Consider the following 13,039-nt stretch of genomic DNA (forward strand, 5'->3'; position numbering starts at 1 on the left):
TATTGCACATAGGTAACATTGCACATGTTTAAAATGCTTTGTTATTGTTTATTATTGCAGTTAAACAGTAATAACAGTGTGTATTATGGTGACTGGTTCACTGAGAGCAGCTTTGATTGTAAACGTCTTATAGCAGCAGGGAGAAATGACCGTCTGTCGCTCCTTCAGGCACTTAAGATGTAACAGTCTGTCACTGAAGGAGCTCACCATCACCAGAGCCTCCTGAAAACGTCCTGTACCGTAAAGCTGACGGCTTGGCTAAATTATACAGGAGACAGAAAGTACATCGGATACAATCCGATCGCAACGACTTTTTAGTACTTATCAATTACTAACATTCAATTTCTGTGCATTTATGCTGTATTCGAGTTAAAGCAGAAGTCGGAAGTTCAAATCATGGGAAATCATGGATGCCTCCATATTTGTTTTTAGCTAACTACAAGCTAGCCAGCTAACTGTGATATGTGATGTACATTATATATTCCTCTACATGTATGTTGGGAAATGGGGCATCTGTGGATCAGACGTCACGATCAGACTGAGATCTGGGGAATTTGGAACATGATCATACCAGACCACCTTCTTCCACTGCTCCATGTTCCAGTTCTTATGCTCATGTGTCCATTGTAGGTGTTTTCACCTGTTTGGTATACAAAAGTCAGCAAGCTGTGATGGAGCCAGTGTGAAATTTTCAGTAATTTGTACTAGAGTATAGTTCTTAAAGCAAGACTTACTGTTTTGAAGATGTTCTGACGCTGTCATCTAACCATAACAATTTTGCCCTTGGAGTTTTGGGGTTTTGTTTCATCTGCAGATAGCCACAAGTTTTTCACAGTGGACTTGAAATCTGGTGATTTTGCAGGACAGTTGATGTGACTCAGTGTTGCCTCACACTCATCGCACACAGATTTGCACTTTACACTCATCAACTTGGACCGTGGGAGTGTCAGTGCTGTGTTCGGCGTGGCCACGAAGCAAGAACCATCTGATTTGTCTGGGTGCACAACCTATTGACGCTGTACAACAAAGATACTGCTAAATCTAAACAGCAGTTTGTGTTCATAGTGATTGGCGAGTATGTCTATGGAAGATCAGTGATACTAGAGACAGACCATAAGCCTCTCATAGCGATATCAAAGAAATCACTAGGAGAAGTTCCACCACACATACAAAGACTGATGCTAAGATTGCAAAAGTACGATCTGACGTTTGAGTATAAACCCGGTAAACACTTAATTGTTGCAGATACCTTGAGTAAAGCTAGTTTGAATAACATTTTATGCACTACAGAAAAAAGATGTGCCAGGTCATGTGGACTCTATCAAAGCACAGATGCCAGTGTATATGTTTTTACTGTTTAAAATTTACAGTTCAGTTATGTACAGTTCTATTTTTATTGTTATAGGAATTTAATGACATACACACTAAGGGTACTACTGTTCTTCATGCCCTTCATGTGTATCTACGTGAGGAAGTCTCTGGGTTTTTCAGGATCTGCACACGGAGTATTTTTTAATAATTGACAGTACCATGTTAGGTAAACTGTTAATATTAATACAAACTTGTTTTTTAATTTACCTTTGTTCAGACTCCAAAAGTGCTGTGTATATTATAATATATAATATTATTTAAATTAAAAGTGTATATAATACATGTAATTTCTCGTTCACTCATTCTTGTGCTCTCTCTCTCTCTGTTGTGTAATTTGTCTAATGCTCATTTAAGCAGTTGTAGGTTCATTACTATTTAGTGTTAATTCTGTGTAAACAATAGGTTATATTGTATGTTTACTGCAACAAACACAAATCCACATCCACATCAACAAGTATTTTGCTCTTTTGTATTTTCTAGGGGTTTTATTTCTCCTGTAACCCAACCAACCTACAGTACTTGTGTAAACACCCTAGTAGTGATGAACACAATAAAACAAATAAAATACACATAGGATATGTAATTAAAATTAACAAGGTTTATTCCATAATCTATCTCTCTCTTGAAATATTTGATTAAAGACATGAATATGAATAGAGCTAAAAAAAAAAAAAAAAAAAAAAAACATGGGAAGGAAGGAAATAAGAGGGAACATGAAAACAGGGGAAAGTGCCGACAAGTATTTACATCAGGATTATGGCACATTTCTGTACAAAGGACCTGTTTATCCATCCAAAAACTCAAGTTGATTGAGGATTATGACAATAGTCCATGAACTTCTCGGTGTCGAGTCGGTGTCGGTGTCGGAGTCGGTTCATTCTTGGCTGAGGATTTCCGACAGCTCCTTTATGTACTCGATGGTGTATTTGAGAGTCTGGATCTTGGTCAGAGGTTGTCCTCTGCGGCTGTAAACTGGAGGCAGATAATCTCGCAGCTGATGCAAAGCTTCAGCTAAACTCCTCATGCGCATCTTCTCTCTCTCGCTCGCTTTCATGCGCCTTTTCGTTGACATTTTGGGTCTGGAGGTTTTCGTCTGCGCTGCTTTCCTTCCGTCGTAGGAATAATCCGAGAACATTTCCCCTGGAGCATCTGGGAAGGATGAGGAGGATGAACAGGTGGAGCATGGAGAGGCAGAGGGTTCAGGTGACGAACATGTGCGTCTGGTGGAGACGCTTTGCGCTCCGAAATGTCTGGTGTCGGATCTCCATTCCCACTGCGCCAGAAGTTTAGCGGTCAAGTGATCAAGCTCTGCGCCGTCCATCTCTCTCCCTCTGTGTGTGTGTGTGTGTGTGTGTATGGACTCAGGTGAGGTGAGGGTGTGTTTTATACCAGCACAACCCCACGGCTACTTTACGAGCTCACAGCTTTTGGCGAAGTTCAAAGAAAGCTGAAGTGTCAACAAGTGCGACTTCTCCTTCTCCTTCTCCTTTTTTTTTATTCTCTAGAAGAAGCGCGTTCGTTGTCGCCCAGGTGTGAATGAGTGGCTAATGCGGCTGAGAAAAGAAAATAATTAGATTTCCCTTTTGTGAGAAGTGACTTTAAACATCGTCCTCATGCGTCTCGGGGAAATGCGATAGACAAACGAGACGCGGGCTGTTTACAGGAGGGGGAACAGGAGAGGAATCACAACAATACACACTGAAATCCATCTCAATCATGACATTCGTGTCATTGGGGAACATTTCTAAACGCAGATGAGTGAGAAAGTGGGTTGGTTAGTTACTCAACTTAGTTACTTTGGCTCCAACATCACAGATCATCAAACTACAACACACTTCGTATTTTTCTAGTTTCTGTACAATCTTCATTATTTGCGTACAGATGAAATTATTATTATTATTATTATTATTATTATTATTATTATTATTGTTGTTGTTGTTGTTGTTGTTGTTGTTATATACTTCTTCTTCTTCTTCTTATTATTATTATTATTAATGTTGTTGTTATTATTGTTTTTGTTAATGTTATTATATCCTTCTTCTTCTTCTTCTTTTTATTATTATTAATGTTATTTTATATTATTGTTGTTGTTGTTGTTATTATTGTTTTTGTTAATGTTATTATATCCTTCTTCTTCTTCTTCTTCTTCTTATTATTATTATTATTAATGTTGTTATTTTTATATTATTATTATTATTATTACTTTAGTGGCAGAAGTAGAATGGCTAAGATATGTTGGATGGCTTTTTAAAACACGGAGATATTGTGTTTATTAAAAAACAACTTATACATATTATTACTACAACTATCAAGAGTAATATGAGCTTTAATGTTAATGACTTTGAATTAATTGCTTTAAACTTGAATTAATTCACAAAAAGATTCTTGTCTAATACCGTTACTTATTAAGTAATATGAGCAATTTAATTTCCATATCCAGGAAATATTTCTGTTATTTCTAATAATAAATATTAATATTAATATAGAGATAAGCTCCGGCCCTCACTAATAGATCGATCGATTATTTCTCTCTCTCTCATTTTTTTTTGTTGTTGTTGCCATTGTGCCACCTTGTTGTGTTTATGTTTGCCTGTGGATGTCTGAATTTAGCAACTCTGTACACTGCAATTTGCCTCAGGATTAATAATAAATCAGGATTAAGAATAAATAACAAATTCTAATTTTATTCGTCACAAATACAATCACACACAGTACAACATGATAATGAAATGCTTGTTACGACTGTCCTTATTAAGCAAACAGAGATTACAAAATATTCAAAGAATGGAATGTTATAGACATGAATAATAGACAAGAAAATAAAAACAATACAATAGAATAAAATAGAATATGTATAAAATGTAGGAATCTGCAAATGTAGCATTTAAAACCCATGTTGTGTTGGTATATAAAAGTTTACATCTATCTATTACTACTATTATTAATGACAATAATAAAAAACATTAACTAATTAAAGAACTAAAATAAAATCTGACCACCTAACATGTAGTGTGAGTGCTGCAGCTGTCCACATGCTCTTTCCGTACAGACCTCTGAAAGCTTTCATGTTTAAAAAGGTGTGCAACATGTCACTACATGGGCCGAGGAAGAACAACACCGGGTGTGTAATAAAAGTGAGCCGTGTTTAAGGGATCGGGGTGAGAAGGAAAAGGAAGTGACACATTTAAGCTTTTTTTTTTTTTTACTTAGTCCTTATTAGTACTCACCTGTTACTCCATGTCACAAAATCAACACATGGGCTGGTGGTAAGAAGATAATACGATGTAAAATCACAGAGAGCAGGATCTCAGGTTGGTCCTCAAACTTTATTAAAATGCACATTTTTAGCACAAACATGCACCTTGCAATTTGCATTATTTAAAAAAACCCAGAATATTTATTAGCAGTGATGAAAGGCATTATGTTTATTTGTTCAATTTTAGTTTTAACCTCTCTGTTAGTGGTAAAGGGCTAGAAACTGAAGCGTCTGAATCATCATCATCACTCTTTGTGCTACATGTCTGTACCAGATGATTAGTTCTTGAGAAGCCTGCATTGTGTGGTTGTTTATTCCGAGGTGTGGATTCTGTCCTGTGTACAGAATTTGTAAAAATCTTGCATCTGGTTTCATCCTGTTCATGCTGTTGTTGTACCGAGACTGATTTTTGTACAGTCTGTGGTTTCGGCTTGACGTCAGTTTTCAGTTTGCTTTGAGGCTGATTCTCCACGTCGCTCTCGTCTCCGGTAGACTCTTGTCTTCTACAGACGCTTTTCTTATACACACTTTCTTTATTCGTCTGCTCAGGATTATTAGACGGTCTGTTGAAGTGCTTCGGTTTAACAAATGTATATTTCGGTGGCACGCGGACAGTGAGCGAATCTTTGTGCTGCTGCCTGTTTGTGAATGTTGTTTCTTTTGAATCAGTGTTAATTCTACTAGTTTCTGGCTGTGTGTGAGGTGGTGCTTTAGGCTTCTCAGACAGAGGCTCATGACCGTCAGTGTATTTTTGTCCAGATCCATCACTCTGCACTTGGGATTTCTTCATCATGTTCCTCAAATGGACTCTTTCCTTCAGCGAACGCTCAGAAAGTCTGTCAGCGTGTTGATCGGCTAATTCTACGTGGTCGGCTCGGACAGCAGTAAAGGCTTCTGTTTTGGTTTCTTCATCTGATTTGTTCACTGGTGGTTTATCAGATTTACTGTGCTGAGACGGAGGAGACGGAGAAGCAGTGAAGGACAAAGCGTCCCAGTCGATGCTGCTCAAGTGGAGCTCGTCAATCACTACAGATACTGAAAGGGAACTCTGGGCCTGAGATAAAGTCCCTGTAAGGCTGGGTGAAGCTGGAGCCTCTGCTTGTTGTGTACATGTGGAACGATTGGACGCTGGCTGGACTTCCTGACAGTTCAGGTCTTTGCTGAGTTGTGATGTGGCAGTGGTACAGCCATCAGAATCAGTCTCTAAAACAGTTAAGCCTTTCCTTGAGGATACGAGGGGTTCGAGACGTGAAGCGCCTTTGAGTGACATCTGTGCAAAAAGATCAGACACGCCATCAGAAGAAACGACTGGCTTCTCTTTCGCCGCCTTTGGTTTCTTTTCTGTTGACAGAACACGAAGAAATAAGAACTTTTGGGACAAAAATTCACCCAATTCAGGGTAAAATCTAGCGTAATACTATTAAAAAAAAGGATATTATTCATCGGTTAGGTTATAAATTCATTTGGAATAAAAGTATAATTCTGCGAACGAGCTCACAGGCTGACAATTGAGATAATAATAATAATAATACATGTTGGCACCTTAACTGCATGTCAAAACACAGTAAAAACAGATGTTTGAGGTTCTTTCTTGTGAACGTCACACCAGCCTTAGCTTATAACGAAGCCGGTGATTTTATTACTAAGCTGTTGTACATGTTAGCTTGTTTGACATGAACTGTATTAGTTGAATCCGAACCTCAGTAACAAGAAAGTCTCATCAGTAGGGTCAAGTTCAGGAATAAAAGCTATGTCGCTCCATCAGACGGTTGTGTATCATATAATAACACTTGAGAACAATCTGAATCTTTGATAATAAACCAGATGTAATCTGTAATGATTTTAATGGTAACTGGTTTAAAAAAAATAGTGCAAACTGCTTGTGTTATGTGCCGTTACAAAAAAATACCAAATCCTACTAAAACTCTAACGTGTTTTACTCGTGTGTTTAAACAGCAACCTCACACCTGCTATGAGGAGCAAAAAACCAAACTAATAAACTGAACACAATTCAATAATTTGTAAAGGTGTGGCTCAACACCCTGGTTCATTTAGCATGAAATCACCCGAATAGAATGAGAGAGAGAGAGAGAGAGAGAGAGAGAGAGAGAGAGAGAGAGAGAGAGAGAGAGAGAGAGAGAGAGAGAGAGAGACAGAGAAACAGAGAGAGAGAGAGACAGAGAAACAGAGAGAGAGACAGAGAGAGAGAAACAGAGAGAGAGAGAGAGACAGAGAAACAGAGACAGAGAAACAGAGACAGAGAGAGAGAGAGAGAAACAGAGAGAGAGAGAGAAACAGAGAGAGAGAGAGACAGAGAGAGAAAGAAACAGAGAGAGAGAGAGAAACAGAGAGAGAGAAACAGATATATATACAGAGAGATAAACATATATATAAACATAAACAGATAGTATATACATAAACAGATAGAGATAATACATATATATAACATATATAAAATAAGACATATAACATATAATATAAACATAGAATAATAGATATATATATAAACATATATATACATATATATAACATATAAGATATACTATACATATATAAACATAGATTATAGAATACAACATAATACAATATAGAGATAAAACAAAGATATAACAGAGACAGAGAGAGAGACAGAGAGAGAGAGAGACAGAGAGAGAGAGACAGAGAGAGAAACAGAGAGAGAGAGAAAGAGAGAGACAGAGAGAGAAACAGAGAGAGAGAGAAAGAGAGAGAGAGAGAGAGTTAAATGGACAGGGACTCCTGCGCAACACCTCGTGTTAAACAAAGCATTTGAGTGCAGAACGAGCGCTGGGACGTGACTGTATAAGTGTGAGGGGTTAGCGAGCCAAACACCAGCGGGTGTCACAAACACAGCTTCAGGCTTTGATCTCTGCCACTTCACAGAAGGAAAAGCACATTGACTTAACCACCCAAGAAATTCACAGGGTCACCGGTTGCCACAGACACAGCGGCCTGCTTCACTAACAAGGTCACTGATTACTGATATTAACTAGTTTACAAAAATCAGCAAAGAAACTATTTCATACAGATGACAAAACAAACAAACAAACAAACAAACAAACAAACCTACTTACATTTATTTTCAGTCCATATCATTATCCAGGACCTGAGAACATCTTACAAAATGCAATGTCTGAACTTTACTAAACATCATTAGTGCTACAAATGGCACCAAAACGATTCAGTTTGGCTCACCGTAGCATCGGCAAGTCTGACGAACTGTTGTTCTGATGCTGCAGGGACTCAGAAATATTGATGGCATTATGAATTCTGCCATGTACCATGATATTACCACCCAAAATCTAGTTGCCTCTGCCAGGAGGTTCAGATTAGACCACTGACACCTGATAACTAACATTTTTAGACTGGTTTAAAAATAAATAAATAAATAAATAAATAAATAAATAAATAAATAAATAAATAATAATATTAATAATAATAATAAAAAAAACTATGGTGTGAATTTTAGAAACTTTACTCTATAAAAGAGCTAAAAATAATAATAATAATAATTAAAAAAAACAAAAAACAAAAAAAAAAAACAGGATTTTACAAGTCTTTCCAGGTTGTGGTGTACGTAATATTAACTGTGAGGGTGCCAATACTTTTCAGACTGTAAAGTAGAATGAATGACGCTAAATATAAACGGTTTCTTGAATCCATTCCTTTCGGATCACTACCAATAATTCTGGCCCCCACAATTAGAAGAAAAGCGTGTATTAAATGTTGAGACGCATCATTTTGCTTTCGTCGGCTTGACGAGCCTCAGACCGAGAACCTGTTAGCTGTGTTACAGAAGGACAAACAGGGACGTACTCTTTAATTTGTTGTCCTTGGCCTCTGCGGTGTCCTTGTGGAAGAGCTGGACGACGTCTGGGAAAGCCAGAGTGAACAGGTTTTCCTCTTCCACAGTCCTCACCACGTCCGACTCGTCCTGTGCACAGTCCTCGGGAAACACGTAGTGATCTGCACCGAAAACGAGACGCATACGAGATCAAATCGTTTAACGTCTCAAAAACCATTTGACCAAAGATTAAAAAAAAAAAAAAAAAAGAGAACACTCAAGAAGAGTTTCACAGTGACGCTGGTATTACCCCCCCCCCTCACTTTAAGCAAAAAGCATTCAGGTGCTATGTAGAGGATGAGATTATTAGTATTTATATTGTCCTCCATCTTAAATGTATTTCTAAACGTCGTGTAGTATCGGGTGTGTGCAGGACGCAAAGGAGGAGTCGAAGTTCACAGTTTCCACAGGAAGCGACTTTAGCACGTCAGGATGTTACATTTGTTCCGTCACCTGCGACCCACAAATCACACCAGCAATCTCCTTCACGTCTGCCTTTCACAACAAGACACTAACAAGAGCAGCAGTGACGCTTGTCACACGTCCTGAGCTACAGACTCACAGCTCGGGCCGAAAAGAAATATTTTAAACTCCGCAGCAAACCTTAAAGCCTGTTACTAATGTGCTGGTTAAAACTAAATGAGGAGCGTCAAAATATCATAGATCAGATTTACGAGATGGAAAAATCTCACCTGGTTTGTTCCACAGGATTTCGAAGCAGGAGATCCCGTTCCTTACGCGTCGCTTGTATATTCTGCAGAAACAAATTTGACCCGGATTACTGATTGGATAACTATAAAAAATAATCGTTTTTTTTTTATGTCATAATATTTGACGTCTCCCGATCGGAGCTACGACGGGGAGGAAAAAAAAAAACATGGGTGTCTCAATGAACACGTGTCTTTTGTTCACAAGAAGCTAGCCAGCTATAACATTAACGATCATGAGTAAAGGATGTATTAACTTTCTCCAAACAACGATCATTATGGAGTGTAGACTTTCTATCCGATGCATCTGTAGCGATTAATCTACGTACAGTAAATACTTTAGACATGCTAATTTACTCTAGCGATGATATATTTATTGTGGAGCAGCCACATTGATTCGTTTAGGGAAATCTACACGACTTTACTATGAGGAATACCAATGACGATTCCCGCCTCCGCCTTGTGTGTGTGGAGTTTGCATGTTCTCCCCGTGCCTCGGGGGTTTCCTCCGGGTACTCCGGTTTCCTCCCCCGGTCCAAAGACATGCATGGTAGGTTGATTGGCATCGCTGGAAAATTGTCCGTAGTGTGTGAGTGTGTGTGAGTGAATGAGAGAGTGTGTGTGTGCCCTGTGATGGGTTGGCACTCCGTCCAGGGTGTATCCTGCCTCGATGCCCTATGACGCCTGAGATAGGCACAGGCTCCCCGTGACCCGAGGTAATTCGGATAAGTGGTAGAAAATGAATGAAAAAGAAAACACAACACAAACCGAATAGGTCGTATCAATGTTGACGATTGTGTCCCTTGACTTCTGTTCGTGAGTTCAGTGTAGGTCATCAGAGCAAGAACTTTCTCACTGGTGTAATGTTTGGGCCACTCCATCTTGTCCAGAGCAAAATTCTAATATGTACAACAATAAACAAAACAAATATGTACGTTGGTATGAAGTCTAGACGTTATTACGTTCCACAGACAAAACAGAATCTGTTGACACCTGCATGAGGAGGAGGTTGGGTTTCCTTCTTTTAAAACCGCTAACAGTTTTGTCCTTCGGAACCAGAAATTCGTTGATGATCTGAAAGACAAGAGAAATGATGCGAACGACACAAATCTAACAACAAGTCTGTGAATAATCCTGATCATTGAGAGTGTAAACGCTACTCACCTCTGTGAAAGGAAACGTGTCACATGCCAGGGTTTTCCTACGTGTTTATTGGGAAACAGACACAACGTTGAAGATTTAGACGGTAAACACGATGCTGTTTTGTCTGGAAACGCAGCTAAAACTTAGTCACTGTTACACAATAAAAATATTTAGTTCATGAGGTGAATAAAAGAAAACCGAACTACAAGTGACCTTCAAGCAAGTTAATCCTCGATGGTGAAGATCTCTCTAGCTGGTAATGACTCGAACTCGTTACACACTGGGAGATTTATCGCAAACGTTTGGAGTTTGTCACTGTAAAAATCCAAACATTTGAAATATTGAAGTTTTATGTGTCAAAGGGTTGCAAAATTCAGGCAATTTTCAAGGCTGGAAACTTTCCATGGGAATTAACGGAAATATATGGGAATTAACGGTAGCCTATAACAAGGCACTTAAATGTAGTTAAAAAAAATATTGCAGCATAATTTTGTTTAAAACACAAGATTTAATGCAATTTAAGTTGAATTTGTACCCTGCGTTCCTCGGTCACTTGCACACAGCACACTGCTTACTGGAGAGCCATTGAGGCCAAACCCCCTGCACTTGCATTCTTTCATAACATGCACAGTAACACTTTATTTTAGGCTCATTTAACTAGTTGCTTATTAGCATAAATATTAATAGAATATTGACTATTTATTAGTATTTATTAAGCACATATTAATGCTTAATGCTTCTTTTTACATTTTGATTGGGACTTTTTTTTTTAGAAGATTAAGGGAGGGGGATGCTTTCATTTTACAGCAATCATAGGGAAATATGTTTATTACAATTATTAATTTTATTATGTTTATTACAAGCATAATGATGTTTATTATGCTTCTGCTACTCAATGAAAGAATCAGTTAAAGTTCCTCTTACAGTTAAATCAGTCAAGACGTCATTTTTAAAATGTGTATTACCTTACATGATCAAACAACATGTTTATTTATGTTTGTTTATTATAGTTTATATACATTTCCCTATATTTCCAAATAATTAAATAATTCCTGTAAATTCCCGTAAATTTCCATAAATTCCCGTAAACTTTCCAATTTTGAATATTCCCAAAATTCCCCAGATTGAGTTCCCGTGGAAAGTTTCCGTAAATTTACCGGAAACTTTCCGCCCCTTTGCAACCCTATGCGTCATATACATTTACGCTTCATTCAAGTAGGACGTGTGTTGTTTTTATATACTATATAACTCTGTATAATTATATATAGAATGTCAAATAAAGTGAAAAACATATTTATGTATAGTGTATTAGGAAATCATTTGAAAGCTACAACAGCAATAACCAGCTACTTCCATTGTAGCTGAGAGGCTTTAGAAAATATGACGTCATTTGGTGAGCATTGGTGATCCAATGGTGATTGGTCATTGGTGATCCGGTGATCGGTCATTGGTGATCCAATGGTGATCGGTCATTGGTGATCCAATGGTGATCGGTCATTGGTGATCCAATGGTGATCGGTCATTGGTGATCCAATGGTGATCGGTCATTGGTGATCCAATGGTGATCGGTCATTGGTGATCCAATGGTGATCGGTCATTGGTGATCCAATGGTGATCGGTCATTGGTGATCCAATGGTGATCGGTCATTGGTGATCCAATGGTGATCGGTCATTGGTGATCCAATGGTGATCGGTCATTGGTGATCCAATGGTGATCGGTCATTGGTGATCCAATGGTGATCGGTCATTGGTGATCCAATGGTGATCGGTCATTGGTGATCCAATGGTGATCGGTCATTGGTGATCCAATGGTGATCGGTCATTGGTGATCCAATGGTGATCGGTCATTGGTGATCCAATGGTGATCGGTCATTGGTGATCGGTCATTGGTGATCGGTCATTGGTGATCGGTCATTGGTGATCGGTCATTGGTGATCGGTCATTGGTGATCCAATGGTGATCGGTCATTGGTGATCCAATGGTGATCGGTCATTGGTGATCCAATGGTGATCGGTCATTGGTGATCCAATGGTGATCGGTCATTGGTGATCCAATGGTGATCGGTCATTGGTGATCCAATGGTGATCGGTCATTGGTGATCGCGGGTTTTTACCATGCATTCTGGGATACTTTATGAAGCTAAAGTTTAAATGTGCACTGGAAGGACTTTGCAGCACTTAAAATGGCCGAGTCCCTGATCGGTGCCTTACTACTGAACTAGAGAGCTGGATCGAGACGTACCGACAGACAACTCACTTTTTGACGATGCTTTCGACAGAGGAAGCCTGGCGAGCGTGCTCAGTGCGGTGCCAGTCACAGGGACACTGCGAGTCGTAGTCCTGAGGCTGACAGAACTTCTTACTGTCACAGAACACACAGCCACTGCGTTCATGAGCTTTAGCAGAACCTGCAGCATCCGGGAGAAAGAAAGTAAAGAGAGTAACCTAGTACATCATACATCATGTAGACAGGTGACAAATTAAAGGAAATATATTACACAGTGTCTTAGTGAGGTGTCCGTTTTTTATATAAAATAGGCCCATCTTGCTGGTTTGGGAATATACATTATATATATATATATATATTGTGTGGGAAACTCACCGGGGTGACGACACACCAGGCAGTGGGTCACTTTCTTCATGGTAAAATCCTCGATCTCGGAAGCAGTTTTCTGCCAATCGCTGAATCTTTAACAATACA

The 13,039-nt window shown here is 38.7% G+C and overlaps 2 protein-coding genes across 3 annotated transcripts in view; both read right to left on the reverse strand.

The window, feature by feature from the left end:
- Positions 1 to 1,995: 1,995 nt before the first annotated feature.
- msgn1 (mesogenin 1) lies at positions 1,996 to 2,692 on the reverse strand. The gene has a single exon (XM_027151829.2). The coding sequence runs from the start codon at positions 2,690 to 2,692 to the stop codon at positions 2,246 to 2,248; it is 447 nt and encodes a 148-aa protein (XP_027007630.1). The 3' UTR covers positions 1,996 to 2,245.
- A 1,986-nt stretch (positions 2,693 to 4,678) lies between these two features.
- Positions 4,679 to 13,039, reverse strand: part of LOC113645407 (GEN1 Holliday junction 5' flap endonuclease) — a 12,869-nt gene continuing 4,508 nt past the window's right edge. For both annotated transcript variants that reach the window (XM_047804393.1, XM_027150955.2), the window contains 8 exons: positions 12,941 to 13,026; positions 12,596 to 12,746; positions 10,361 to 10,397; positions 10,190 to 10,270; positions 9,965 to 10,095; positions 9,182 to 9,243; positions 8,462 to 8,611; positions 4,679 to 5,968 (listed from right to left, as the gene is read on the reverse strand). In XM_047804393.1, the coding sequence (XP_047660349.1) occupies positions 4,797 to 5,968; positions 8,462 to 8,611; positions 9,182 to 9,243; positions 9,965 to 10,095; positions 10,190 to 10,270; positions 10,361 to 10,397; positions 12,596 to 12,746; positions 12,941 to 13,026 (1,870 nt within the window). In that variant the 3' untranslated portion in view covers positions 4,679 to 4,796. The remainder of the gene's footprint in view (positions 5,969 to 8,461; positions 8,612 to 9,181; positions 9,244 to 9,964; positions 10,096 to 10,189; positions 10,271 to 10,360; positions 10,398 to 12,595; positions 12,747 to 12,940; positions 13,027 to 13,039) is intronic.

Source organism: Tachysurus fulvidraco, chromosome 19 (assembly GCF_022655615.1).
Source record: "Tachysurus fulvidraco isolate hzauxx_2018 chromosome 19, HZAU_PFXX_2.0, whole genome shotgun sequence".
NCBI lineage: Eukaryota > Metazoa > Chordata > Actinopteri > Siluriformes > Bagridae > Tachysurus > Tachysurus fulvidraco.